This window comes from Alosa alosa, chromosome 4 (assembly GCF_017589495.1).
Source record: "Alosa alosa isolate M-15738 ecotype Scorff River chromosome 4, AALO_Geno_1.1, whole genome shotgun sequence".
Classification (NCBI taxonomy): Eukaryota; Metazoa; Chordata; class Actinopteri; order Clupeiformes; family Clupeidae; genus Alosa; species Alosa alosa.
This window is the reverse complement of record NC_063192.1, coordinates 6280268-6306773: the sequence shown is the minus strand read 5'-3', so window position 1 is coordinate 6306773 and position 26506 is coordinate 6280268. Positions and strand designations below refer to the sequence as shown.

General features: G+C 41.5%; 3 protein-coding genes across 3 annotated transcripts in view; 1 reads left to right on the top strand and 2 right to left on the bottom strand.

The window, feature by feature from the left end:
- phactr3a (phosphatase and actin regulator 3a) overlaps positions 1 to 9866 on the bottom strand; it is a 29201-nt gene extending 19335 nt beyond the window's left edge. Inside the window, exon 1 of the mRNA XM_048240391.1 lies at positions 9446 to 9866. Coding sequence (XP_048096348.1) covers positions 9446 to 9551 — 106 coding nt within the window. The 5' untranslated portion in view covers positions 9552 to 9866. The remainder of the gene's footprint in view (positions 1 to 9445) is intronic.
- A 733-nt stretch (positions 9867 to 10599) lies between these two features.
- On the top strand, positions 10600 to 18867 carry pigt (phosphatidylinositol glycan anchor biosynthesis, class T). The gene is made up of 12 exons (XM_048241951.1): positions 10600 to 11128; positions 11739 to 11916; positions 12087 to 12214; positions 12646 to 12746; positions 13263 to 13349; positions 13716 to 13803; positions 15359 to 15456; positions 15627 to 15783; positions 16180 to 16380; positions 16889 to 17054; positions 17304 to 17387; positions 17599 to 18867. The coding sequence occupies exons 1-12, from the start codon at positions 10615 to 10617 to the stop codon at positions 17846 to 17848; spliced, it is 2052 nt and encodes a 683-aa protein (XP_048097908.1). The 5' UTR covers positions 10600 to 10614; the 3' UTR covers positions 17849 to 18867.
- A 677-nt stretch (positions 18868 to 19544) lies between these two features.
- On the bottom strand, positions 19545 to 20866 carry wfdc2 (WAP four-disulfide core domain 2). Its single transcript, XM_048241952.1, has 4 exons — positions 20726 to 20866; positions 20247 to 20384; positions 19955 to 20092; positions 19545 to 19785 (listed from the first exon to the last, which is right to left on the bottom strand). The coding sequence occupies exons 1-4, from the start codon at positions 20814 to 20816 to the stop codon at positions 19652 to 19654; spliced, it is 501 nt and encodes a 166-aa protein (XP_048097909.1). The 5' UTR covers positions 20817 to 20866; the 3' UTR covers positions 19545 to 19651.
- Between the last annotated feature and the right edge of the window lie 5640 nt (positions 20867 to 26506).

Here is a 26506-nt window from a genome sequence, read left to right as displayed (position 1 = left end):
TACAGTGCATAATCTGGATGGCTCGCAAACATCACATGCCATTACCTGTCATATTTTCACATAGCATCAAAATGAATTTGTAGCTGACCAAAATTAATTGCACAGTTGTCAACAAAACCAGTAAAGCGTACCTTAAAAAGTGGCAAATTGTTAAATAGTGTTGCTTTGTAGAAGTCACAACCAAGTCATCTTTTACAAAGTTTAATTTCTCATTCATGACACGATATATCATCAAAGTAATTATGTTAATAAGATTCTGTAAATTACTTGCAAATATGTATGTAAATTCAATTGCAAGTGTTACAACACATGCACAAATCTTCACCATATTAATGCAAAGTGCTAGATAAGAGAGGACATATCAGATGTGTTTGATAAATTTAATCTGCTATTCATTTGTGTCATTGATATAAAATCTGATTTGTATTAATCTGCTTCAATTGAAGATATGCAAACAAATATAATCCATTTAAAGATATAATAAGATAACCTCTCTGCTATTTCTTATATATACTCCAGTCAAATATCATTACAGTTTTTATACAATTATTCTTTATCTAACCCCAACCATTAAAGTTCATGAGCTGTCTTGCATGATTATTGTCTTGGCCCTACTGCTCTGAACATCTAAAGAAGACTCTGAAACAAGTGACTGTGAGCTGTGCTCCACATTAAAGTTCACATCAAACATTGTGTGCATGTCACCCCTCTCTCTTACCCCCTGGCTCAGCAACTGTGAGGCCATCTGTTCGTGGAGAAGTGCCTCTGGGGCTCTCAGTGCCCCATGCCATCAGAGCTGAGCTCACAACCAATCACACTTCAGAGAGGAAGCCAGCCAACCAATCAGGCGTTGGAGAGGAAACCAGCTGACCAACTGAGGCTCAGAGAGGAAAACAGCTGATCAACCAGGAATCAGAAAGAAAATCAGCTGATTGACTGACCAGCGTACCAAACAGGCCTCAGTGAGTATTAGCCACCGGTGGTGTGACTCATCAAAGCTAATAACCAAGGCTCTTGACAATCACTGTGCTTCACTGCCCACCCACCCACCAAATACCACAGAAGTCAATATTACCTGCCTTATATCATATAACACTGCATGTGAATACTGACTGGGATTCTATGCAGTGGTATGCTCCGTGAGCTTTCTGGTGGGTCCAGATGTGTGTTATGGGCCTTCACATCCCATCTAACCACTTTTCTATTTCGTGAGTCCTCCTCCTGTACTATGAAGTCTGCTCCTTTTCCTCTTCTTTTAATTGTGTTTTGTATATAGCCACCTTGGTTTTGTGAAAGGTGCTACTTAAATGAACATCAAACTATTTATCACAATTATGATTATTATTACATTACTATGTGGTGGTGTGACAGTCGGCATTTATATCTATATTTATATCATACACACTGTAAAAAGTTTAACGTAAAATTTACAGCAACTTGCTGGCAGCAAATAACCAGCAAGTTGCTGTATTTCACTCTACAGTACACCTACTGTATATGAAATCACAGTACCTATGCCTGATACTGTAAATGCAAACTACAGTAGTACTACCAGTGCTGTAATGTATACAGTACTGAATTGTCTACCATATTTTTTAATCACAGTACTTATGGATCATACTGTAACTCAGTACAGTAGTAATACCAGTGCTGTAATATTATATACAGTAATTTTGGGAAATTCATATCCTGCTTTATCTACAGCCAGGATAAATTTGACTAGGCCTAGGTATGGTTTAGGCTACACAAATTTGCATAAATAACCATTGACAACTTGTTATCAGTTTGAAAAGCAAGTACATTTATTCACTTTTTCCGTTTAGAAATTCTCGCGGTGCTGCAACGTTAGACCAACGGTTGCAGTCAGCCTGATCCACCACCAGTAGCAGAGTGAAGCAGCACCTAGCAGAAATAGAAGAAAAAAAGATAAACAGTGTTAGATAACAATTTTCAACTGAAACTGAAGGCTACTTACAAGTGAAACTTTAGAATAATCATTTATATATATACTGTATGTTTTTTGAGTTTACTGTCAAAATGCCAGGCTGAAGATGGTGTTAGCATAACTCAGTTTCGCAAGGTATATTTAGCTGCTAACGTTAGCCAGCTGGGTGAGCTCATTGATGATGTTTGCTTGCAGCAACACATAGATATATGTACTGATTACGATGAGTTAACGTTACATAAGTTAGCTGGTAGTGCTAGCAGCTAAACCTCCACGTTAACGTTAACCAGCAGCACATCATCTTCAGCCTAACATTGTGACAGCAACATACTAGGCCTAGCACTACTAGCTTAATGTTTTATATAAATTATATGAATATAATAAACTGTAACTTACTGAGAACTAAGGTAGGCCTAATATAAATGAGACTGCCAAAACGTTAACGTAACATAAAACATTAACGTTAATGCCACCTTCACAGCAACAGCAACTAGAAGCTATGATAGCTAGCCTAACGTTACTTACTTAGTTGATCCAACAAGCATGGATGAGTTTGTAAGTTAGACAGGACAACGTACATAGACTGTACACATGCCCGAATTTAATGTAGTACAATTTCACAATGAAACATTAACGTTACATAAATAAATGCTTGCTTACCATTAAGATGGAGCTGCGAACTTGACAGAGTGCTGAACACCGTTGGTCTGACTGACTGAACTGTTGCTCAAAAATGATCTGCCGCCGCCGGACAGTTCAAACGTCGTCGCGCGGTGCACGTTTCAATCACCACGTCAAAATTTCCCAGTAAACCATAAATCCATGACTTTTCAATATCTTTTCAAAATGATGATTTGGATGGAACATCAACATAGTATCAATGTCACCTTGCTATCTGGGAGCTTAACTTTGTATTTGTGTGCAAAAAGAAAACAGAAAACCCCAACTGATTTTCCGCCATGTTTTTTCAAAATTTTCAAAAAGCTGACAAGTGAGGGAGGAGTCAGATTTATTACTGTGTTATGATTCGCAGCAAATTTTTATTACTGTAGTTTGACCATTTTTGACCATAATTCATAGCGAAACTACAGCAACATACTGTATTCACAAATACAGTACACATTTTTCTCAAAAACAGCAGTGATGCTGTGAAAATCACAGAATCTTGTTACAGTGCAAAGAAGAAGATGGCAGCTACATCACAGTATTCATTTCAGAAAACAGTGAATGCTGGAACTCTCACTGCTGCAAACCAAACCACATCCACCATCAGCAACCTAATGGACACTGGTGACCCTGTGGGCAGGGGCCACACATCTGCAGTGGGTTGCAGGGCACAGAAAGCGTCTGCTCTTCAACGCAGAAATGAAATCTCAGCCATGTAGAAAATCTCTATGGCTGAGGGCCGTGTGTGTTCACTCTTTTGTTCGAAGAATATTCTGTCAGATGTAATAATGGAGACAAAATGAGTTGTTGTAACTCTTGGTACTGTGCTCTCACAGTTCAGTTATAGGAACAAAAATAAATGGACTTAATTCTAAATATGAGTTTCAGTAAAATGTAATACCACCACCAGTAGCAGTACCTTCACAACACAGTTCTAAAAACAGACTCTGAGTGTGTGTGTGTGTGTGTGTGTGTGAGTACTACAGGATATTACAGTGACTACAGTGACACTGACTGCCTATGCTCCCAATTCTCCTCAATGATGCTCTCTCTCTTGTTCAGCTGAATCTACTCACTGTGGGGGCGGGAAAGCGAGACCAGGTGGGTGTGTGTGTGCGCTTTCATGTGGAATGTATTTTCTGCTATTCAGCTCGCGAAAAACGCGATTTAGGTCAACGCCTGGAAGATTTTCGGGGAGCCACAGAGCCACTGGGAGCCACAGAGACACAGCGCGCCACGACAGACTGCAAAAACACCAAACCCTGACAGGCTCCTCCGGACCTCCTGCAGCTGTAGCCTTTTGGGAAGTGACAATACAACCAGCAGGTCTCCAGCACACAAAGGAGAAGTGTGCAGAACAAGCATACGCTGCCATTAGGTAACATTCAAGATGAGTCCTCTCCGTGGAGCTACATGTGCCAGACACGTTTAGAGTTCGTATTCCCATAAGTGTGTATATTAGTGTATTTATAACCCCAGTTATGTGCTAATAGCTCATGAGTCCAGGCGGTTTCGAGCTGCTAAACTCATGACACAGTGCACTGTGAGCTGAACAGCAGCCTCTCGGAGAAGTAATTACTTGGTTGGTCCCACTGTCTGATGGAGACTAGTGATTTGGCCTCAGTCATAGTCTCTGAGCTTGAGACTAGGTCTGGATTTGGATATCTCTCTCTCTCTTTTTCTCTCTCTCTCTCTGGGGTTGAAACCACAGCAGTCCTCTCTGTCCCGCTTGCTTGGCACACCGTCAGCACACCATTGACATGCAGTCCACACAGCAGCCAATTTCAAAGAGCCTTCTTCAACATGTCCAGTCCTACAAGCAAGGTGGCAGACGATACACACAAACGCATGTGTGTGTTTGTGTGTGTGTGTGTATGTGTGTGTGTGTGTGTGTATGCGTGCACACGTGTGTTTAAGCATCCCCAGCCTCACAGCTTGGCTGGATTAGCACATGCCCAACACACTGTAGAGGACGTGGTCTAAACCTCTTTGTCCTCTCTGCTCCAGGTAAACACACACAAACAGTGATACCACACTGAAATCCTTTTTTACACACAAAATGGCTAGACTACACTGCCATTTAAGAGCACATTTCAAATGCTGCACTTTGTCTATGACAGTGAAAATGCATATTGCATAATGGATCCAAAAGCAGCCATTCCCCTCCTCCTGGTTTGAAGAGGGGAAATGAACGCTGTGGGTGTGTGCTGTAGAAACAGATATAGAGAAATATTTCCATATACTGTCTTCCATTGCCTTTCAGAGAGTTCCTGTTAGGCAGCCGTATACCTTCCACAGCCTGTGTAGAGATCTGATGCTGATTTCTATGGTGAGTCACACAACGTCATTTTCTCAGCCCGGTCTCAGCTCATTGTCCTTCCACATACATCCCTTCCCCCTCTTTTTCTGACACCTTCTTTCTCTCACAGTCTGTCTGACTCTCTCTGTCTTAATCCCTCTGTCAATACTCTTTCATAAAGAGGAATTACTGTATGTGTGTGGTCACACTTCTTATTTAATTTGTTCTGATTAATATAATGTAATAATGTTAATAATGTGCTGACCACTTAACATTTTCTACTAGCAATGTGCAGTGCAAATGTGTGATATGGTGATGCAGCCTGATAAGATGTTTGGGAGTTATGTCCTTAAAGAGAAGTGCATGTACAAACATCTTTCTTCAAAACACCCGCTGACACTGTGGATTAACTGTGACAGGAGCAGTTTTCAAACTGCAATACCTGACATAATAATGTTCTGTACTTTCAACCTCACCATTATCTGTTTCACTGATCTTCAGTGTGTATCCTTTTTCAGGAAAACAAAAAGATGCGTGTAGCTCCGACCTGATGAGTAGAAACACTTTGTCTTCGCTTCACTGTATCGCTTCCCTCGGGTTGCACCACGGACATACGGAGTCCACATGCAGGTACTCGCGGCAGTCTTGTACACGCTTACACAGTCATGCTAGCTCTACGGCTGGCACTAAAAAAAACCCTCTGTCAAGTGTCTAATGTACTCCTTGTTGCATCTCTGGGGAAGGTTACTGTTGTTGTTCGCTTTTAATGCTTGAGGAGAGATGGAGAGCAGTGAACCGTACTCGACAAGGTCAGGGGAAGTGTCTTCTGTGTCAGTCTCACTGCTCCTGTTCTCTCCCTCTCTCAGGCCTTTTTCAACACGTCCAGCATCAAACAACAAAGCATTTCAAAATATTTGGGTACTTCAAATTCATAATCCCAGTGACACATCCAATAGATATACCAGAAAATCACCATACTAATAATATGACAGTTATAACTAAATAGTAACGGCATAATAGCTGCATACATATGCATATCCATATGCATATACAGTACATATACTTTTTCAACAAACACACACACACACACACACACACACACACACACACATGCAGACATGGAGATACAACACACACACATGCAGACATGGAGATACAATATTTCCCTCTCTGGAGAATAAGACTCAGGGTGAAATGCCTGTATGTGTGAAAGAGGCTCTTAATGTAGCAGACACCGTCTCACCCAGATACAGACCCAGAACAGACCTCTGTACTTCTCGCCACCAGTGAATCAGCCCTCTCAACCCTACAACCCCCAAACAGACACACACACTCAGCTATCTCTCACCACCCGGCATGAAACGCCAGTGATGACTCACATCCGGACGCTGGCATGTACAGAACTCTCACTGGCTCACCGCAACACCACAGGCTGCAGGTGAACACAAACACACATACACAAACGTCTTTATATATGCTGTTATAGCTTCAAATAAACACAAAAACACCCACACATACATACATCCATTCAAACGCACAGAAAGACACACACACACACACACACACACAGGCATGGATAAGGTGCATACAGAGGCACAAACATGCAAGGAGACCAACGTTCAAGTCTCTTGAACAGTGTGTGCATGCTAGCCTGTTTTGAGAGTGCATGTCTGTCTTTGGCACAGTCAGTACCATGGTCCACCATGTGGTCAGCAGCTACTCTGCTCAGTGATAGCTTTTCCTGTCCATTTTCCTCAGTCCATTTTTTTCCTGCTAAAGAGAGCTAAGTCTAACCCAGGTTGCGGAAACCAGCTCTGTAAAAAGGTCAAAGTGGAGGCAGATATGCATAAATACAGTTGACACTTAAGCTGAACTGGTCATTAGTCTATGAGAAATCATCTTATGGGCTTTGACAGTTCACTCACATGGATGACCGTGGGCAGCCGTGGCCCACTGGTTAGCACTCTGGACTTGTAACCGGAGCCGGAACCGACCAGTGGGCCGCTGCTGAAGTGCCAGAGCAAGGCACCTAACCCCTCACTGCTCCCCGAGCGCCGCCGTTGTAGCAGGCAGCTCACTGCACCGGGATTAGTGTGTGCTTCACCTCACTGTGTGTTCACTGTGTGCTGTTTGTGTTTCACTAATTCACCAATTGGGTTAAATGCAGAGACGAAATTTCCCTCACGGGATCAAAAAAGTATATATACTTATGACAATACTCTTGTATATTTTCAGTTATCATGAATTACTTTGTTATCATAAAAATATTTCTTAGCGCTGTGACCTAAAATTGTAAACTGCAGTTGTTCCTCCGGCTCTATAGTGAGTGATGAATCAAAGTATTTACAAAATATAATGAAAGCGTCCAGCAGCCAGGAAGTGCAAGTCTAATGTCAGAGAGTTTTTTTTTCATAACCACAAGAGATTAATCAATTAAACATCTGAAGTGCTGATGCACAGTTGTTACCTTGAATGTCTTCTCTGGAAAATATTAAAGACTAAAAGCCCCTAAATCAATCACATTTCCCCCATGTGATACGGCACTCTCTTCTAAATGGATCAGGCTCAGGAGAATTCCAGCATCTCAATTGAATTTGCGGCTTAATTAATGATCACTTCGCTGAGGCAAAGCGCTTGATACATCACCAAACAGCTTCTGACGGTATGTGGAGGAACCAAATGTTCTTGGGAATCTCTGAGGACCGCTACGATGACAGTCCATTTCGGAAGACTTAAGTGTGTACAACAGTCTGACAATGCAGTTGGAGGCACTTCAATTATGCACCCTTCATCACAGCAATGAATCTGAGAGTGGTTATTGTATTGGACTGTGTGCAATGGTGCAACCCAGCTATATCACGCACATCTCATGGTTGGCGGCACTTGCTGTGCTGTTAGTATAGTTGATCAAAAATGGGTGAGGAGACCTACATGTTAATAGTATTGAAAGTCTAATGTATAATTTAATTAATGTTTAAGTTTAGAGAATCAGTTGTCTTAGGATGGAATAAAGTGATATCTCTGTGATGGTTTATTGAGACAATGAAATGAAAATGCCCACCCTGTTTTCTTTCCTATAGAGGGGTGTGGTAAAATAAGAGGTGGATAAAGTATGAATTCTGTGATCATAAGGTGGACTGCGCCATGCGGTGTCGAATATTTATTACAATAATGTTTGATGATGGTGGAGACTATTGTCCAATGCTTATAACAATACCAGTGGTATTAAATGGTTCCTACAGTGTTGATGAGTGTACATATTGGGAATGTGAATAATACAGTCTGATTTTTGAATGTTAAAAGTTGCAATTGGTGAATAATTTCTCTTGAGAGGTGGATACACTCTAATAAGAGGTGGATAAACTATATCTCTGAAATTTCAGAGGTGGATAAACTACGCTTACTTGCATTTAGCCTCCACTACACCCCTGTTCCTAAATCAATAAGATGCTAAGGATACTGCAACTGTGACTGAAACAGACTGCTATTTCATCCGAAGGCAATGCCATGAATACAGACAGCACTAACTCCACTGAGCTGGTCAGACCCTTGCCAGTCTAGTAAGTTCCTGCACAGCTGCAGGTCTAATGGAACCTGTTGTGCTAACAGTGCTCCAAAGAAAGGAATCCAAATGTGTTGGAGCAGTTTCTCCTATGGAGAATATGGGAGCAGACTACTGTAGCCTAATCATATGACATTCACTCATCATGACATGTAAAACATACAATAGTATTATTGAATCTAGACAGGTGATTTGAATGATATAATTTTTTCACACCGGCTGTTTTATGGTCGAGCATCTTTCAAAATCTGCCAAGCTGGTTCCTTCGCTTGTAAAAGTAGGGCTACTGATCAGTTATAACCAGCAATCCATTCAAAATATTGACCAAATAAAGCTGCAAGTGCGCAGTCGCAAGCCGGAATAAGCTAGGTGAGCAAAAAGGCCGTGATAGACAAACGTCTCCCAAACCTTATAACCAACGCTCTCGCTGTTTCGTATTATACGCCTATTCTAGCAACGTGTAACCTATTTTTGGTGATGGACACAGACATTAAAAATGGAGCAGTGGGCCACATCTCATTGACTAGATGTTATGGAATAATAACAACAACACAATCACAACGGCGAAGAGGGAATGTGCGGTGTCATTTCACATGGCTATTTTCAGATCTACGTCTGCACTGATTGAGAAAGCGGCAATTATATCGCCTGCAAGGGGAATACTGGTTATAAATAGCGTTTATTGACTCTCTGAGAAATACTCCAGTTATAATTGTTTGGATTTGTTAAATGAACGACACATGACACTAGTTTACACTAATTCTGAACATTTCTTGAAGGCAAATGCGTCACTGTTTCTTTCAATTGTAAATGTTATAACCATTCCAGCTTTAACGTGAAGACGCGCGTTATCTTCTGGTGAGCTTGAATAGCATGGATGAATTGGGGTTTGGTTTGGACACTCCGACCGTCGCATTTATGAAACGCCTTTCCTGATGGAATCTCCAGACAATAAAACATTTCATTCGCTTACCTGTGCTCTGCGATAGATCGATGCTCGACTCGGTAAGGATGTTCGGGTCACTTTGAGATCTGCCTCGCTGCAGAATGCATGGCTCCATTCCATCCGATGCAGCCATGGGGGCAGCCTATCGTACAAGAATTATGAATAAAATATTGAAAACCCTGTTTGAGACGAGCAAGGTCAGCACCGACCGACTAGCAGCCGAGCGAATATTGGGCTATTCAGTATGACAGCCGCCTTCAGCATCCAGCGCGCGTGAGGGGGGGAGTAAATCCTATGTGTTTGGAGCGTGTGTGCACGCGCGTGTCACTGTGGGAGGGAGACGTGGATATGTGTATCCGGGCAGTGAAAGGGACGGTGGTACCCAGTGACTGTAGGCTAAACGTAGGCTATGAGCCCACCGTTGACGATTTGTAGTAAATCAGTGATTTCTGATTTCAATATATTTTCCTCCATTGATTAAATAGGTTGCATCCTTCTGTCAGACAGTCTAGGCTCCCATCTGGGCTATCACCACCACTCTTGCCCTAGCCTTGTCAGCATCTTCCTCGCCGGCGAAATAGGCGGAGGGTGTGATAAAGCAAATGTCTGAATTGAAATGGGGGGTGGCAGAAGCAAATCGGATTGTAGTGCGATAGCCTACCCTCTCCATCAAAACTGCATAGTATGGAGAAGCCGTGCAGCTTTGTGTAGGATAGATGCTTTGTCTATGTGGCGGCTCCTTGACTCATTTGAGACTACAGATTGTTTCCATGTAATGTAGTATGTAGTCTATGGGTCCAATCAAAACAGATTTCAATAAACTTGATGATTCCCAATTATTAGGCTATTAATTGTGCCTAGGCGTCATTTAGGCCCATATGGAAGCGTTATGCTTTCAGGAATATCAAACATGTAGCCTATGTGTATGTCATGCATGCATAGGCTAAGCCACATCAGTTGTGAACAATAAAAAATAAAAAATGGATGTGGAGTAGGCTAGCCTACGTCGAGTAACCCATTTTTATTATTAAAAAGGTTCAGGATAAGGAAACCTGCAGATAATGACGACTTGAATGTTCTCAACAAGAAAGCTGGTTTAGGCTAGATGATAGATAGCCTATATTGCAAACACTTGTTTACGCTAAGATTAGAGATGTCTACAAGCGTCTGTGACTTTTTCACTCAGCCTGGAATTCATGCGCAGTCACCGCACGGAGACGGTCTTAACAAATACAGATGCTGTCTCCGCATTGGACAAGTCAGATCCATGTGACACGGAAGTGCCGTTGCCTCCACAGCAAGTGCCGAAGATGGCAGCTCACAGCTCAATTCTCTTACTACTAGCCTTTGCTGCTATTTGTTGTTTGCAACTTTGCCAAGTTTCTGCTGATGTTGACCAGACAAAGAGCGGAGAACCCTATACCGAGCCTAATCAAGTTTCAATTGAACGAAAATTAGAGAAACCGGACGAGGTGCCTCCTATCGTCTCCGATATTGATCCCATCGAGAAAGAACAGGATGACAAGCAGTGGCAATCGACGGAGGAAGCAATGGTCAAACCAGAAACAACCAAGGAGATTGCACCTCCTCCACCGTTTAAAGACGAATTTAAAGAAGAGTTGGTGATTAGGCCTTTGCAATCTGGCGACATCTATGCAAGCTTTCAATTTCGCACTCTTTGGGATACAGATTTTCTCAAAGGCAAAAGAGGTATGCATTGCAATTCAATTCACTTGTCAGGTAGCAGGCTAACTAACTAGTTTTTTTGTTTCATGATGGCGTGAGTCATGGGCGGATTACGAACTTTCAGGCCCCTGGGCCCAGATTTATTAAGGGCCCCACAGTAATTTTTGCTTATGTGGGAGGGGGGGTTTGGGGGTCCTCCCACAGAAAAAAATTAATTTGTTTAATGTGATTTCCTGTATTCTGGTGCATTTTGGGGATGGCCAATTCTAAATTCAATCAGATTCATAGCCTACATCCTGATTTGTTGATATTGAGGCAATGATTCCATCCAAAAGCTTGGGCTTCAGGGCCCCTGGGCCTGGGCCCGGTAGGCCTGTGCAGTAATCCATCCCTGGCGTGATTTGTTCAGTTTTATTGTAGAACAGCTTATTCCCTATACATAATAAATAGAGTAATTTATCAACTAGCTGGGTAATATGGTGTTTTTGTGTTGACGTTATGATATAGGTTAATGGGACATCATACCAGTCCATGTGTAGGCTACATCTTCAATAGCCTACATCCACTACGTCACACTTTCCTTAATTCATCGTGTTTAACAGGCTGCCTCTCATTCTTTGCTTCGTCTCTCCAGTTTCCCACTATCATCTTTTCCCAAAGTCTTTGGGCCAGGTCATTTCCAAGTTCTCCGTGCGGGAGCTCCACATCTCCTTCACCCAGGGTTTCTGGAGGACCATGCAATGGGGACAGCCCTTCTTGCCCTCCCCTCCAGGGGCAGAACTCTGGGTTTGGTTCCAGGACTCAGTCACTGAGTTAGTGCTTTCATATGTGGTCCTAAGACTAAAAGATGTCTGTTAGAAGAAAGTAACCTCAAACAATTATATATAGCATATAATTAGCATGTGAGAGGCCGTTTTCTTTGCAGTAATGCCATGTAAAAAGATTGAATAATTACATTAGGGCTGTCTGTTGTTTGTGTTAGTGTTGATGGTGCTTGGAAGGAGCTGACCAATGTCTTGTCTGGGATTTTCTGTGCCTCTTTGAATTTCATCGACTCGACCAACACTGTGCAGCCCAGTGCCTCTTTTAAACCCCTAGGTCTTGAGAATGGTGAGTTTGTTTACACACATTATTGCTGAGATTTCCATCTATTCACAAACACACATCCTCATATTTCTATACTGACATTTATGGATGGGCAATAAATATCATCACAATTTCACAGACTTACCTAGAAAATATATGCACTATAATTTCAAATACCACTTACTTACCACTAATATACCTTTAGTCTGTCAAATAACATAATCTTTTACATTTTTGCCCAAATTTCTAATAAATGAATGGCTGTATTGTGTTCTATGTTTAAAAAAAAAAAAAAAACTTAAAAGACAGTCAAAACCTGACACTTCAATTTTCACAATAACTGAGTTGTCAGTGAGAGGGTAGAAATTATTGAATCTGTACATTTTTTGTTATTTACTCAACCAGATTGCCATGTACATTTTGAAATGCAGTGAATCTGGCCTTTCTTCCTGCAGTTACAGACCCCCGGTTCTTGCGCTATGCTATGTTGCCACGTGAGATTGTTTGCACTGAGAATCTCACGCCCTGGAAGAAGCTTCTGCCTTGTGGCTCGAAGGTAGATTAACTCCAAATGGAAACTTTTCTTTATTTTATATCAATTTCAAGGAAATAAAATACATTTTGAAGGAATGTGAAATGGGGAATATTGGCGATGCAGTAGTATGGGATATTTTCTATCAATTCTGAGGACAGTCAACTCCCCCCTTACAGCTGCATAAGGAGTATTTCTGTGCACCCTTTTGTTCTATAATAATGTTTTGCTTGAGTTTGTCGCTGTGTTGTGTTCACCCAAATCCATGCTGTGTATAAACTTGATAGTGTTCTTACCCTCTACAGATCCACTAACCTGGTACAATAATATTGCTGATAAAAATAATGGTTTCAGATTGTCGGGTCTGTATTTAAAAAAAGATGAGGTCTTGCCAAATCTGTGTCTTGCCCATAAAACAAGCCTCGTTTCCCCTCTCCTTGATAGACTAATGAAAAGCTAATCCATCTTCCTCTGGTACTGTGTCTCACTTGTGCCATGACAACCAGTGTCAGAGTGTTCTATTCTGTTCCCACTCCTCAGGCTGGGTTGGCGGTTTTGATGAAGTCAGAGAAGCTCTTCCACAGCAGTTTCCACTCTGAGGCAATACATATCCGACCTGTGTGTCAGGTGAGGTAGCAGTCAGACACCGCCATACACTGACATTAGCAATATATTGAATAGCCAATATCTCATCAGCTAGTGTGCTCCCTTGGTACTGAAACCATGGGCTTAGAGTTCGAATAATAATAATTCTAGAGTTAGAATAATAATAATAATAAACCTTATTTGTATAGCACCTTTCATACACAGAATGCAGCTCAAAGTGCTTTACATTTGGAGCATGTAACACAATAATAGTCAGTCAGTCATTATCAGAGCATTAGCTCCTTGTGCTACGAAGTGAGTGACAGGAGGGCAGTGTCACATCAGTTTCATATGACCTGCGAGCATTTAAGCCTGTAGCTGTGTGTTAATGAGCTTCATGGTTTCCAGGATGTGGAATGTAAGGCCCTGTCATGGGAGCTGAGACAGACACTAAATGTGGTGTTTGATGTGCACACCTCAGGCCAGGGAAAAAAAGGTGAGTCCAAGATTATATCAACCGTACTCATGTTTTATCACACATGTTACACAAATATACATAAATACTTGCCTTGATGTGCTGAGCGTGTGTTGCGCATAAGATGCACTCAGTGTGATGGGAAATAATTTGTGTGTGTGTGTGCATGTAACAAAATATAATCTGAAATAATCCTTTAACTTCATTCCAACCAAAGACAGTCTTTTCTAAAGTCTACCCCGCCAGACTTGTCACCCACTGAGAACCTGAGCGGCTTTATTCCTTTTGGTTTTGTTTGTTAAGTCTTTATTTTTTTCTTATTTCATAAAACACTGGCTGTTGCTTCCCACTCCCAGTATGAGTCACTTCTCCCACTGTGGCCACAGGTGATTAAGTGTCTTTGAGCATAAGAGAAAAAGCAACACTAACTCCGGCGCACCAGACCAGAGAAAAAACACTCCTTTCCATGGCCCCACATATGACTATGAATGTGTATTTCTAAGGGCTGTCAATCGATTAAAACATTTAATCGAATTAATTACATACTCTGTGATTAATTAATCTAAATTAATCGCATATATAATTTTTGCTGTGAAAGTATTTTAAATATTTAAATTCAAATGAATCATTGAATAATCAGCATTAGTGACATTAAAGTTCAAAAACTCTGTTATTATTATTTTCACTGTAATTTTCACACACAAATAATGGCCATAATAAACTAAATAAAACTCTATTATTATTATTATTATATAATACATATTATTATTATTATTATTATTATTATTATTATTATTATTATTACATACATTATAAATAAAACTCTTATTATTATTATTATTATTATTATTATTATTATTATTATTACTAAATAAAACTCTTATTATTATTATTATTATTATTATTATTTTCACTGTAATTTTCACACACAAATAATGGCCATAATAATCTATGATATGACCTAATATGCTGAGGAAATAAATTCAAAAGTGCTTCGGCAAGAAGTTTTTTTTTTTTCACATACAAGGCATTTCAGGCCACAGATATAACCTAGGGGACACAATGAAAATAAATTAACACTCCCCTCAATGTCAACACTATTTCTTTGCATTGATGTGAGACTTAGAGTTGACGAACTCCGGTGATATGCAAATTCCTTGCTGCAGACATTGCAGAGGACTTTATTTTAATCAACACTTTATTTTTATTAACACCATCAGGCTGTTTTTTAAGAGTACATGTTCCAATCAATGATCTAGGCAGCACATTTTCTTCTCTCTCCTTCATTTTACAGTCTAATGGTTACTGACTAGAACGGCTCGGGGTCAACGGTCATACAGAATCGATTAATCTGGGCTATTTTTTTTAATCAGTTATTTTTTCCCAAATTAATTAATCGAAATTCATCAGTTATTTTTACAGCCCTAGTATTTCTATGTCCTCGTCTTTTCTGAGTTTGATACCAGTTGTGTCCTCCGTTGCTTGCCGCTGCTTGTCATTGTTTTTCAATGGGATCACTACCGGAGACAATGGGAGGCATATGCTTTATTTCCTGTACTTCTGTTTTGTCCCTCAGAGTGGTCCCTGTTCAAGATGTTCTCCCGCACCCTGACGGAGGCCTGTCCTCTTGCATCCTCCAGTAAAGTCCATGTGGATGTAACAGATAACCCTGAGGTTGGCTCCATCTCCTGTCTTACTGCCATCCTCCCATATACGTGCATCATCGTAATTATCTTCACTAAGGGAGGAAAGCTTGTCTTCTGGACTGCTCAACCAAAAAAAAAGTCCCTTCTTGCCTCTTCTGTTGTTGACATGTGTTTGACATGACCTTGCTTATCCCACAGGGGGAGCTGTTTGATCTGCTTCCAGTCTCTCCCCTGCTTACACAATCTGTGGTGCTTGGAGATCGGAGGACCTATGCTATGTATGACCTGACCAATAAAGACACCTTTGGGAGCACTCGATCTCTGAACCTCCTGGTGCGCTGGAAATCGGACGGTGGTGAGTGTCGCGTCACATGCAAAAAATGGGGGGGACCTGTGCATAGGCCCATTTGATATCTTTGTCTACAAAGAGGTCATAGTATTCTTTTATCTTATTTGCATCGCTACACTGTCCTAAGACTGTGGTAATTTAGAAGTGTAAGGGAATTTCAGTCGGAATTTAGTGTTTTCTAGTTACCATCTCAGAGGCATACAGACATAGACAATATGCATATTCAATAGCATATTCAATTTTGGCAAACCGTTTGTATTACTTAGAACTTATTATGGTCGGAGAGTTGCGTTACACTTACCACTGCCGCTTCGTTGTTTCCAGTGTGATCCCCGTCTTGAGTGTAAAAGCTTCAATTTCAAAAGTTCAAAAGCAAGTATATTTCTCTGCTTGTGACACCAGGCGAGATGATGCGTCCTCTGCTGCACAGCGAGCGCTACGTAGCCGGCTTCGGCCTGCAGACAGGCGAGATCCACACGCTCATCTATAACTACCACCCGTATCGGGCCTTCCCTGTGCTGCTGATGGAGACAGTGCCCTGGTACCTCCGCCTCTACATCCACACCCTCACCGTCACCAGCAAGAACAAGGACAACAAACCCAGTGAGTGCCTGTCATATTATGTACTACAGTATTGAGGAATGTTTCTTGTACAGGAAACTGACCAATAAGATATTTCGCTTACACTTTACTTGACAGTATCAACATAAGAGTGACATGCCACTGTCATGAAAGTGTCACAAACATAAACGTTTATGACATAACGCTTCTGTTATTAAGTGACATTCGGTTTCTGTCATAAATCAGGGTTAGGGTTAGGGTTAGAGGTTAGGGTTAGAGTTAGGGTTCGGGTTCATGTGTCATGACAGTGTCATGTCACTCTTATGTCGATACTGTCAAGTGTTATACCGATATTTCTTACAATGCTTACAATAAGTGTTAAAACAGTGCTTAATACTATTGTATGTTGGATGTTGAAAACAATGTCAGAAGTTGTATACCCTTCGAGATGGAAAAGGCAAAAATTGATTTCAATGAAATTGTAAGCTACAGAAAGAGACATTTTGTAAAGGTGTTCCTAGCAGTTGTTACTTTCTCATACGTCCCCAAGGCTACATCCACTATCAGCCGTCTAAGGACAGGCTGCGTCCACACCTCCTGGAGATGCTGGTGCAGCTGCCACCGAACTCTGTGACAGAGGTGACCGTGCAGTTTGAAAGAGCCCTGCTTAAGTGGACTGAGTACACACCTGATCCCAACCATGGCTTCTATGTTGGGTAAGTATTCTTTTCCTGAATTTCCCCTTGGGGATCAATAAAGTATCTATCTATCTATCTATCTATCTCTATCTTTTGCTGAAGTATAATATGAGTTTGAGGAATTTCTGACAATTGTATGATTTGCTACACATGCCTTCAGTAACTATATTAATAGCATGTAGGAATTTGTTATTAGATTAGTGGACGTATAAATGTTTTAGCGTTTGTGTTGATTGATTTTTTTTTTGTTTGTTTCGATATTTATAGGTCTTCAGTAATCAGTGGCCTTGTGCCAAGTATGGTGGCCATGGATACCAATAACACCCGGGAGCGTCCTCTCTTCAGTAGTTTGTGAGTTCACATTAGAAAACTGACTTCCTTAAGGACACATTTACAGTAAATGACAGCCACAGCAAAGTGACTTCCTTAATGGCACATCTACATTGCAGGACAACCACAGCAAACTGACTTCCTTAATTACACATTCACTGTACTGTACTGTATTGTACTGTGCTGTACTCTGACTAGTCACTGTTTGTATTCCTCTGTGCCTCCTTCATAGCTTCCCCTGCAAAGAGGAGTCCAGCTACTTTGTCCGCGTCTACACGGAACCCCTGCTGGTCAACCTGCCCACGCCTGACTTTAGCATGCCCTACAACGTCATCTGCCTCACCTGCACGGTGGTGGCGGTGGGCTACGGCTCTTTCTACAATCTCCTGACACGCACCTTCCAAGTGGAGGAGCCTAGTGCCGGCTTGGTCAAGCGCCTGGCCAACGTCATACGCAGGTGGAGGGGAGTCCCACAGCTCTGAGCACTGCTCAGCCAGCCAAAACCAACAGCAGCTCTCCATAAAAAGTATGCATCCAGTTGGAAGACGGAGTTCGGAAGCCCTGTGGCTGAACTCCTGTGATTGATGACAGAAAAACATTAAGGAACTGAGAGTGTGGGGTTGGATGTTTTTGGAGGACTGTAAGCATGGAATGGTGGATAGTATTGGATGTTGTTGAAAGAAGACTTTCAACAATAGTGGGTAATGATGTCTCTGACTTGCTGCGGGAGTGAATTTTTGCCTTGTTTGTCACCACTGATGTTTATTTGGAAAAGGCACGTCACATTGATTTTCTGAGGTGGAAATTGAAAAAGCACAGGCAAAACATATCTTAACCTTATCCATAGTGATATTAAGACACTCGCATAGTCAGTTTATTCACTGATTGTGTGTGCTGAAGAGCTTACCATCACACAGTGCTTGACAACTACTGAAATATGTTACACACCATTTTGCACTGATTTTGTTTTTATTTTTTAATTTTATTTTTTAATTTAAAATGAAAATGGGTGAATGGGATTACTTGTTTATGTTGTATTTAGCTTCTGTTCCTTAAAGTCTCTTAAAAACTCCCCTCAACCCTGCATAGGCACAGCAGGTGGGCACTTTCCAACTCTGTCCTGACCAGTCTGCAAAGAACGTTGTGTACTCAACATCCCATAAAAAGCTTTGTATGACTTCTGACATTGAAAAACAACAAACTATAATTGATCTTAAAGTATCCACGCCAGGATGAAAAAGCAAACACAGCAATTTAGTGAGGTTTCATCTGGCTTTCAAAATCATTTATTTTGGGAGTGAAGTACCCATTTGTGGAAACATTTGGCAGCCACTAGTTGAATGATGTTATAGTCTGGCTATTCAGTCTTAAGTCACACCCCTTGCAACCCCAGATTTAACAAGCATCTTGTCTTAATCTTCATGTCTTTTGTTCTTATGACCTGAAAGCTTTACAAAGTGAGAGATCACAAATTAAAGGGAAATGTGTTTTTTTATCTGAAGATTTTGACTGATCTCCGTTCTTGAGTCTGGATTCTTGTTCTGCACTGTGGTGTGCTGCCCTCGCGTCACTGTATTTCATTTGAACGGCTCTCACGGGAGGCTTGCGGAGGTTCTCGCATCACTCCGATTTTTCTGTCAACAAGCCCAGCCTGGTTGCAGCCAAGCTCCAGGAGGGGGACTCCAGACAGAGCTCCCTTTCATTTCCAAGCAAATTTTACTGCACGTGTTTGGCACCCGAGCATGGAAAATGGGTGTTTGCATTCCAAAATGCTGATGGTCCTAGCTGGCCATCGGGCCCATACCCACTCAGGCATGGGAGGTCCCAGAGGGCAATGGGGCTCCTGGAGCAGATCTGGCTCAGACACGGGCCTGGTCAGGCCCAGATGCAGTCGAGCTGCAGTGTGGGTAGTCTGAGGTGTGCATAACAGCTTAGCGTGGATTAGATTGTGGGGTGGGGGGGGGGTACGGTAAGCCCCTGTGTTTTGAGGTCTCATTACTAAGGAGGTATGCAGATAAACATCAGATTAGACCTCTTGGGCCAGACTCCTTTCCTTTGCCTTAACTCCAGTGGCCCCTGTGATTTAGTCCCAAGAAAATAACACAACAGGAATCCATACTCCTTTACTTATAAGCATAAAAAAAGCAAGACATCAATAATGCACTTTAGATTCCAATGGAAGGTTATTTTTGTTTTATGTTTGTCTGCATGTAAAACAAAACAATGAACAAAACTCAAGTATAAAATGTTGAGGTCTGAGCCCCTGTGGTACCAGCATTATTCGATCAGCATGGCTCACTGCAGGAGTGGCCACAGGTTGTTTGACAACACTTCTGCTCCGCTGGACACTGGCCATCATGGTAACAGTACTCCGCACACATCGGGGTCCCCTTTGGCAGACCACAGCGACCAGGTTTCACTGAGACACAGATATGACACAGTCAAACACTTCAATCTCTATGTGATAAACATAAACTACTTCCAAACTGTAAACCAAACTACACTCAAGGCGGATGCCATTTGCTGCCGTAAACAAGAACATACTCAATTGAGGCATTCCATCAGCCCACATACATCCTAAACCTGACCTGTGTAAGGTGGGATACACTCATGGCCACATCCGTTGTGGCAGCATTTCTCGTCATTGGGGCAGTCGCTGTCGTTTGCGCAGAACTCAGCGCACAACCCCACTCCATGGCTCCGGCGCGGGCACACGCCTGGTTTTGCTGCAAGTAAAAGAACAGGGAGGGATTAAAGTATATCCTCAGCCTTAAGGAATGTAATGTTTTAAGCCCTGGTCACATCTGTTCTCGTTTTGTGTTGTATAGTTTCTTTTTTCTGCTTGCCAAGGAAGGCATGAGAGATTCGAGAATGTCTTACTGAGCGGCACGCAGACAGCTCCGCAGTCAAAGATGCAGCATTTATCATCTCCTGGGCAATCGTCATCACAGACGCATCCACGGCCGGACGGCACCACGTTCAAGCGCCGTGGGCAGTTGCCCGCTTTTACCCGTACCACTTAAAAAGGGGTGAAGAGGTCACAAAATAAAGGGCGCTTATTGAGTTTAATTGGGTAGTTGAGACACATGATAGGCCTATAACTTTCTCGCAGTGATAAAGAGCCTGACTAATATTTTCCGTCCGATATAACGATATAATGGCCAATAGTCATTTTTTGACATTACCGGCATGTTACAGTAGCCTAACCTTAGTTGGTCAGTAAAAAAACGCTGACCATTCAAGACAGTAGCTTACAACACCAATAAACCCCATACACGTCCAAACATTTCAGCAGCATAATTTTGTAATAACCTAGGCTATAAATTAATTTAAAATTAATTTAAAATAATTGTACTCACCTGTTGAATTCTGTTGTGTAGCAGCCTCTGTAAATTCAATCCATATTATCATCATAACAAAGGGAAACACACAAAGCGCTAGCTGTCTCATCTCTCCTTCCACTTGTGTTTTACAATCACAGGACCGAACTTGCTGGACATATACTTCAAATTGCCTGGATTAGCATAGAGGGCGGAGGAAAGGAAAGAATGTGAGCCGTGAATCCAATGGGTCTTGGCGCCGTCGACACATCAGCAAGCTCACTGGCCAAACATCCACAAATCAGCTGACTCAGAACAAGCTGCTCAGGTAATCTTATTTAGTTTTGACTAATCATTTTTTAATAATATTTTGTTTTATTATGTTTTTTTGATTTTTATAAAAAAAAAAAAAAACAGGCAACAGAGTTTCTAACTCCTGTGTATTTTATCTTTGACAAGTAAAAACTTATTTTTAAAAGTTTCATGTTCACAAAGAGGACTATGTCATTATCTCAATAGTAACCTTACCATTTTCGGTGCCTAGATAATAAACTGCACTGGCATCTAGTGGTCAGCGATGCAAAAACAAAACAGACCCGTAGACAGATGAACTACGAGAGGCATCTCATGAAGTGAGTACAGCAACAGTACAGTACAGAAATGCAGAGAATGTAACCCAGCAGTCTAATATCACTGCTAATAGAGCAGATGAATGCATCGACCTCACAAAGGGAAATGTGAGTACAGAGCCTTGGCACAGGCAAGGTGCCAGACCAAAAACAAAAAGCGTAATACAAGAACTGTAATTACCTCAACACCAGTAAATTCAGATGTTAACTTCAGGCCTCGTATCAGAAATACAGACAGATCAGCAAACTACTACAGGGCTTGTGGTCCTAAGGGAAGCCCACAGCCCCTAACACTATGGAACAGATTTGAATGCCTCGGGACGTGAGAGAGGAATTTCCCAGGAACAGACCCAAAGCAGGCAGCGATCAAACCACAACAAAAGAAAGAGGGGCATAGACAAGAAGCAGCACTCGACCCCTATTCATCCCACAACCCTCGTTCTAGGCGACTTTGCTGTGAGACATATAAATGGGGAAAGGATGATTGTATGTTGTTTCCCAAATGCTTCAGTGTCTGACACAAAAACAAGCTTGCAGAACTGGTGTCAAAATATGCAACTATCATCGCATCATTGTGCATGTTGGAGCAAATGACATCTACAGAGAACAGCTGTATGTCAAAGAAGATTTCAAGGAACTTTTCTCGGCCCTAAATGTGCTTGGAATACAAATTTTCATCAGTGGCCCACTCCCAGCAGAGGGAAGCTTTGTATTTTCCAGACTATTCAGTTTAAACACCTGGCTCATAAAAACATGCTTTTCAGTTGGGATGAATTTTATTGACAATTTTAACCTTTTTTTGGAATCGCAGGGAATACTTCAGACCAAATAGCACAGAGCTGAGTTGGACTGGGGCCAAGATCTTAACCGAATACTATCACCCTCTCTCCTGCACCCAACATTTTTTCTGCCAACCTTGAGCCGAGCCTCTGATAAGCGCTCAGTGGCCATACAGACGGAACAAGCGGAGGACATCAACAACTCAGCTAAACCAAAACACTCTGCACAGGCTGAAACAGAGATATGCCCAACCTCCCCTGCTGTGGGGCCCTCTGATAACCACCCGCTAGCCTCCACTGAAATGCAGACCTTGGAGAAACATAAACAACCAGCTCAACAATGCCAAGCCATGTCCACTGGACAAGATAAGATGGGTGCTGCTAAAATGACTCAAAGTCAATCACTGGCGTCAAACTCCCTGGAATCTCAGCAAACAAATGGATGTGATGAGCATGAGGAGATAGCACCTATCAAAGCTGTTGAGAGGATATCAGAAAGGAAGGGTCATGTTGTAACACCAGTACCAATACCCCTCCCCACCTCCGTCATCTCCTTGTCACCACAAAGACACAACAACATGGAATACACTACTGGAATACATGCTGAAAGCGGAGCATCTGCAACAAACTTCCCAGAACCTCAGCAGGCAGATGGAGACTCTGGATCAATTTTCAACCCCAACCTCCTTGATTTCCCATCACCACCCACACCCAATCACGTCCCCACCCAATCAAACTCCCCAGGCAACACAAACCCCCCTAATCTCCCATCACCATCCCCACCCCTTCATCCCACCACCCACTCAAACTCCACAGGATCCCCTGAATACCCATCACCATCCCCACCCAAGCACATGATGTTCCCTGCAAGAATGGAGAGACTGCTACCAGTAGCCATGCAGAGTTTTACTAGCCCAAGATCATTAGCACCAAAGAAGCGAAGGGCACCTCCACCCCCTCGCCCTCCCCCTCCCCGTTTAGAAGGATATCTTAAGCAGCAGCAACCTCTTAGTTCATTTTCTCAGCCGGCATATAGCATGGAATGTGCAGTGGAAAATACAGATGGCAGCAGCAGGGGACAATTATATGATGACTGTATTGCATGATATTCTCAGGGTCCCTGCAATATAAATGGTACTGACAGTAGTTTTGAGAACATGCCGGGACCCAGTAAGCCCATGACATTCTCTATTCCTGTATTGACAAGAAATAGAACACAAATGCATCGAGCTTATAGGGTAACAAGAAATAGAACACAAATGCATCGAGCTTATAGGGTAAACCAGTCCAATCTCCTACCCGTACCACATCAACCTCAGATTTCCCCCATGGATCATATTTCCCCAACACTTAAACTAACAAAACTAGCACTCCTAAATATCAGATCTCTTTCAAACAAATCATTCTTAATTCATGATCTAATTTGCACACACAACCTTGATTTTTTACTTTTAACTGAGACATGGTTAGATCAAGCAAACAGTGCTGCTACTCTCATTGAATCAGCTCCCCCAAACTTCAGTTTTTTGAGTGCTACCAGAGCAAATAAAAGAGGTGGGGGGATAGCCACAATTTTCAAGACGTCTTTTCAGTGCAATCAGTCGTCATTCGGTGACTTTACTTCATTTGAATATCTGTGTGCATGCATTAAGTCTTCTCCTCAGATTTTATTACTGACAATTTACAGGCCTCCAAAACATTCAGCTAAAGTTTTTCTTGAAGAGCTAGGTGAACTGCTATCAGTTGTTTGCATAGAGTATGACTGTCTTATTATATCAGGGGATCTAAACTTGCATGTGGATAATCCTGAAAACAATTATGCCAAGGAATTCATTGCACTAATCGATACTTTCTCCCTAACACAGCATGTACAGGGGCCAACACACTCTCTCGGCCATACCCTCGACCTTGTTATCACAAAGGGTCTCGATGTCTCTACAGCTGTTAAAGACCTGGCCTTATCTGATCATTTTTGCGTGTTCTTTGATGTGTCTATGTCCCCACACACTCAAAACACAGCTATGATGGTAAAAAGGAGAATCATAAATGATCAGACAAGTGCTCTCTTTGAGCAAGCACTTTCACTAAAGTCAAGTCAACTGTCAGACTCTGAAGACTTATTTGATCACTTTAATGCAAAATGGCAAACATTATGGATGACATTGCTCCATTACAATTCAAGAAAGTTAAGGACAAACAGAAAGCACCATGGAGGCAAAATCCAGCAGTTAAACTTCTAAAAAGAGAGTGTAGGAAGACTGAAAGAAAATGGCGTAAATACAAACTTCAGATCCACTATGAAATCCATAAAGAGATGCTCCCACATATAACTCTGAAATATGCAAAGCAAGACAGTCTTTCTTTTCTAACATTATCAATAGAAGTTCAAATAACACTTTCGTATTCTATTTTCAACTGTTGATAAGTTAACAAATCCCCCCCCTCACAATTAAGCCTGAACTTCTCTCAACTAATAAATGCAATGAGTTTTCATCTTTTTTTTAAAGGTAAAATTGACAAAATCAGACTCAACATATCTGCTCAATTACAAATTCAACAACCTGAACTTCCAGCAACAAACAGAGGGAAACTAAACTTGATGTCAGAGTTCAGCTTGATAGACTACTGAAACACTTGAAAAACGGTACAGAATCTCAGCCCTTCCACATGTGTCTTAGACACTCTGCCTACCAATTTCTTCAAAACTGTTTTTCACCTCATAGCGGCGGATGTCCTTCAAATTGTAAATGTATCATTGCTGTCTGGCACTTTTCCTAAGTCACTGAAAACAGCTGTTGTAAAGCCACTTCTCAAGAAGAATAACCTGGATGCCTCCATGCTAAACAATTACAGGCCCATATCCAATCTACCTTTTATTGGCAAAATTATTGAAAAAGTAGTCTTTAATCAATTAACCACCTTCCTAACATCAAATGGGTATTTTGATTACTTTCAGTCTGGTTTTCGGGCAAATCACAGCACTGAAACAGCTCTCATTAAAGTTTCCAATGACATACGCCTCAACACAGATTCAGGTAAAACATCAGTCCTAGTGCTACTGGACCTTAGTGCAGCATTTGACACTGTTGATCACAATATTTTACTACACAGACTAGAACACTGGGTTGGATTTACAGGCATAGTTATCAGCTGGCTAAAATCATATCTACAAGAAAGGAGCTTCTTTGTTGCCATCGAAACTGTACCTCAACACCAACGTCCTTGACCTGTGGTGTTCCCCAGGGGGTCGATCTTGGGGCCACTATTATTCAACCTCTATATGCTCCCACTTGGACAAATCATTCAAAATAATTTGATTTCATATCATAGCTATGCAGATGACACACAAATTTACTTAGCTCTATCACCAAACAACTATGGTCCTCTTGAATCTATGTGTCAGTGTATAGAACAAATCAACACCTGGATGTCTCAAAATTTTCTTCAGCTGAACAAAGAAAAACTGAAGTAATTATATTTGGTAAAAATGAGGAAAGACTTAGGGTTGCCACTCTCCTTGACACAAAAGGGTTGAAGGCAAAGGATACTGTTAAAAACCTTGGTGTATTAATTGACAGTGATCTAAATTTCAACAGCCACATGAAAGCGATAACTAAATCAGCTTTTTACCACCTCAAAAATATTGTCAAACTCAGAGGGCTGATGTCAAAACATGACTTAGAAAAACTCATTCATGCATTTATCTCCAGCAGGGTTGATTACTGCAATGGACTGTTCACAGGCCTTCCTAAAAAAGACTATTAAACAGCTTCAGGTGATACAAAATGCAGCAGCTAGGACTCTAACAAAAACTAAAAGAACTGACCACATTACTCCAATTCTTAAGTCCTTGCACTGGCTTCCAGTAAGTCACAGAATTGACTTTAAAGCACTATTGCTTGTTTATAAATCAGTAAATGGAGCAGGACCTAAATACTTGTCAGACATGCTTCAGCAGTACACACCTTCTCGTCCTCTCAGGTCCCAGGTGAAAAACCTGCTAGTAAAACCTACAGTTAGAACTAAACATGGTGAAGCAGCTTTTAGCTGCTATGCGGCTCAGCTGTGGAACCAACTTTCGGATGACATTAAAAAGGCCCCAACTGTAGCCAGTTTTAAATCTAGACTTAAGACCAAACTGTTCTCAGACGCTTTCTGCTAACTGTGCCGAGTTACAAATTCTGAATCTGCCTCGATAATTATTCTTCTTTGTCTTTTATTACTTTTTTTACTACTTTTGCCTTTGTTTTTGCTTACTAATTATTCTTTATTTTTAAATGATTTTACCTTGTGTTTTATGTTTTCTTTTTATTATGATCTTTACCTTTTAACTATTCTTTGACTATATTGCCCTTCTATGCTTTTATTTGTTATTATCGTTTGGTTTTGTTTATGTAAAGCACATTGAATGA

Excerpts from the sequence above, each read along its gene's own strand:
- wfdc2 (XM_048241952.1), bottom strand. The coding sequence starts at position 20,816 with ATGAGACAGCTAGCGCTTTGTGTGTTTCCCTTTGTTATGATGATAATA. Across the intron at positions 20,385-20,725 it reads TACACAACAGAATTCAACAG|TGGTACGGGTAAAAGCGGGC; the intron begins GTGAGTACAATT and ends CCCCTTTTTAAG. Across the intron at positions 20,093-20,246 it reads AGCTGTCTGCGTGCCGCTCA|CAAAACCAGGCGTGTGCCCG; the intron begins GTAAGACATTCT and ends TTTTACTTGCAG.
- pigt (XM_048241951.1), top strand. The coding sequence starts at position 10,615 with ATGCGCAGTCACCGCACGGAGACGGTCTTAACAAATACAGATGCTGTC. Across the intron at positions 13,350-13,715 it reads ATATCCGACCTGTGTGTCAG|GATGTGGAATGTAAGGCCCT; the intron begins GTGAGGTAGCAG and ends CATGGTTTCCAG. Across the intron at positions 16,381-16,888 it reads GAACAAGGACAACAAACCCA|GCTACATCCACTATCAGCCG; the intron begins GTGAGTGCCTGT and ends TACGTCCCCAAG.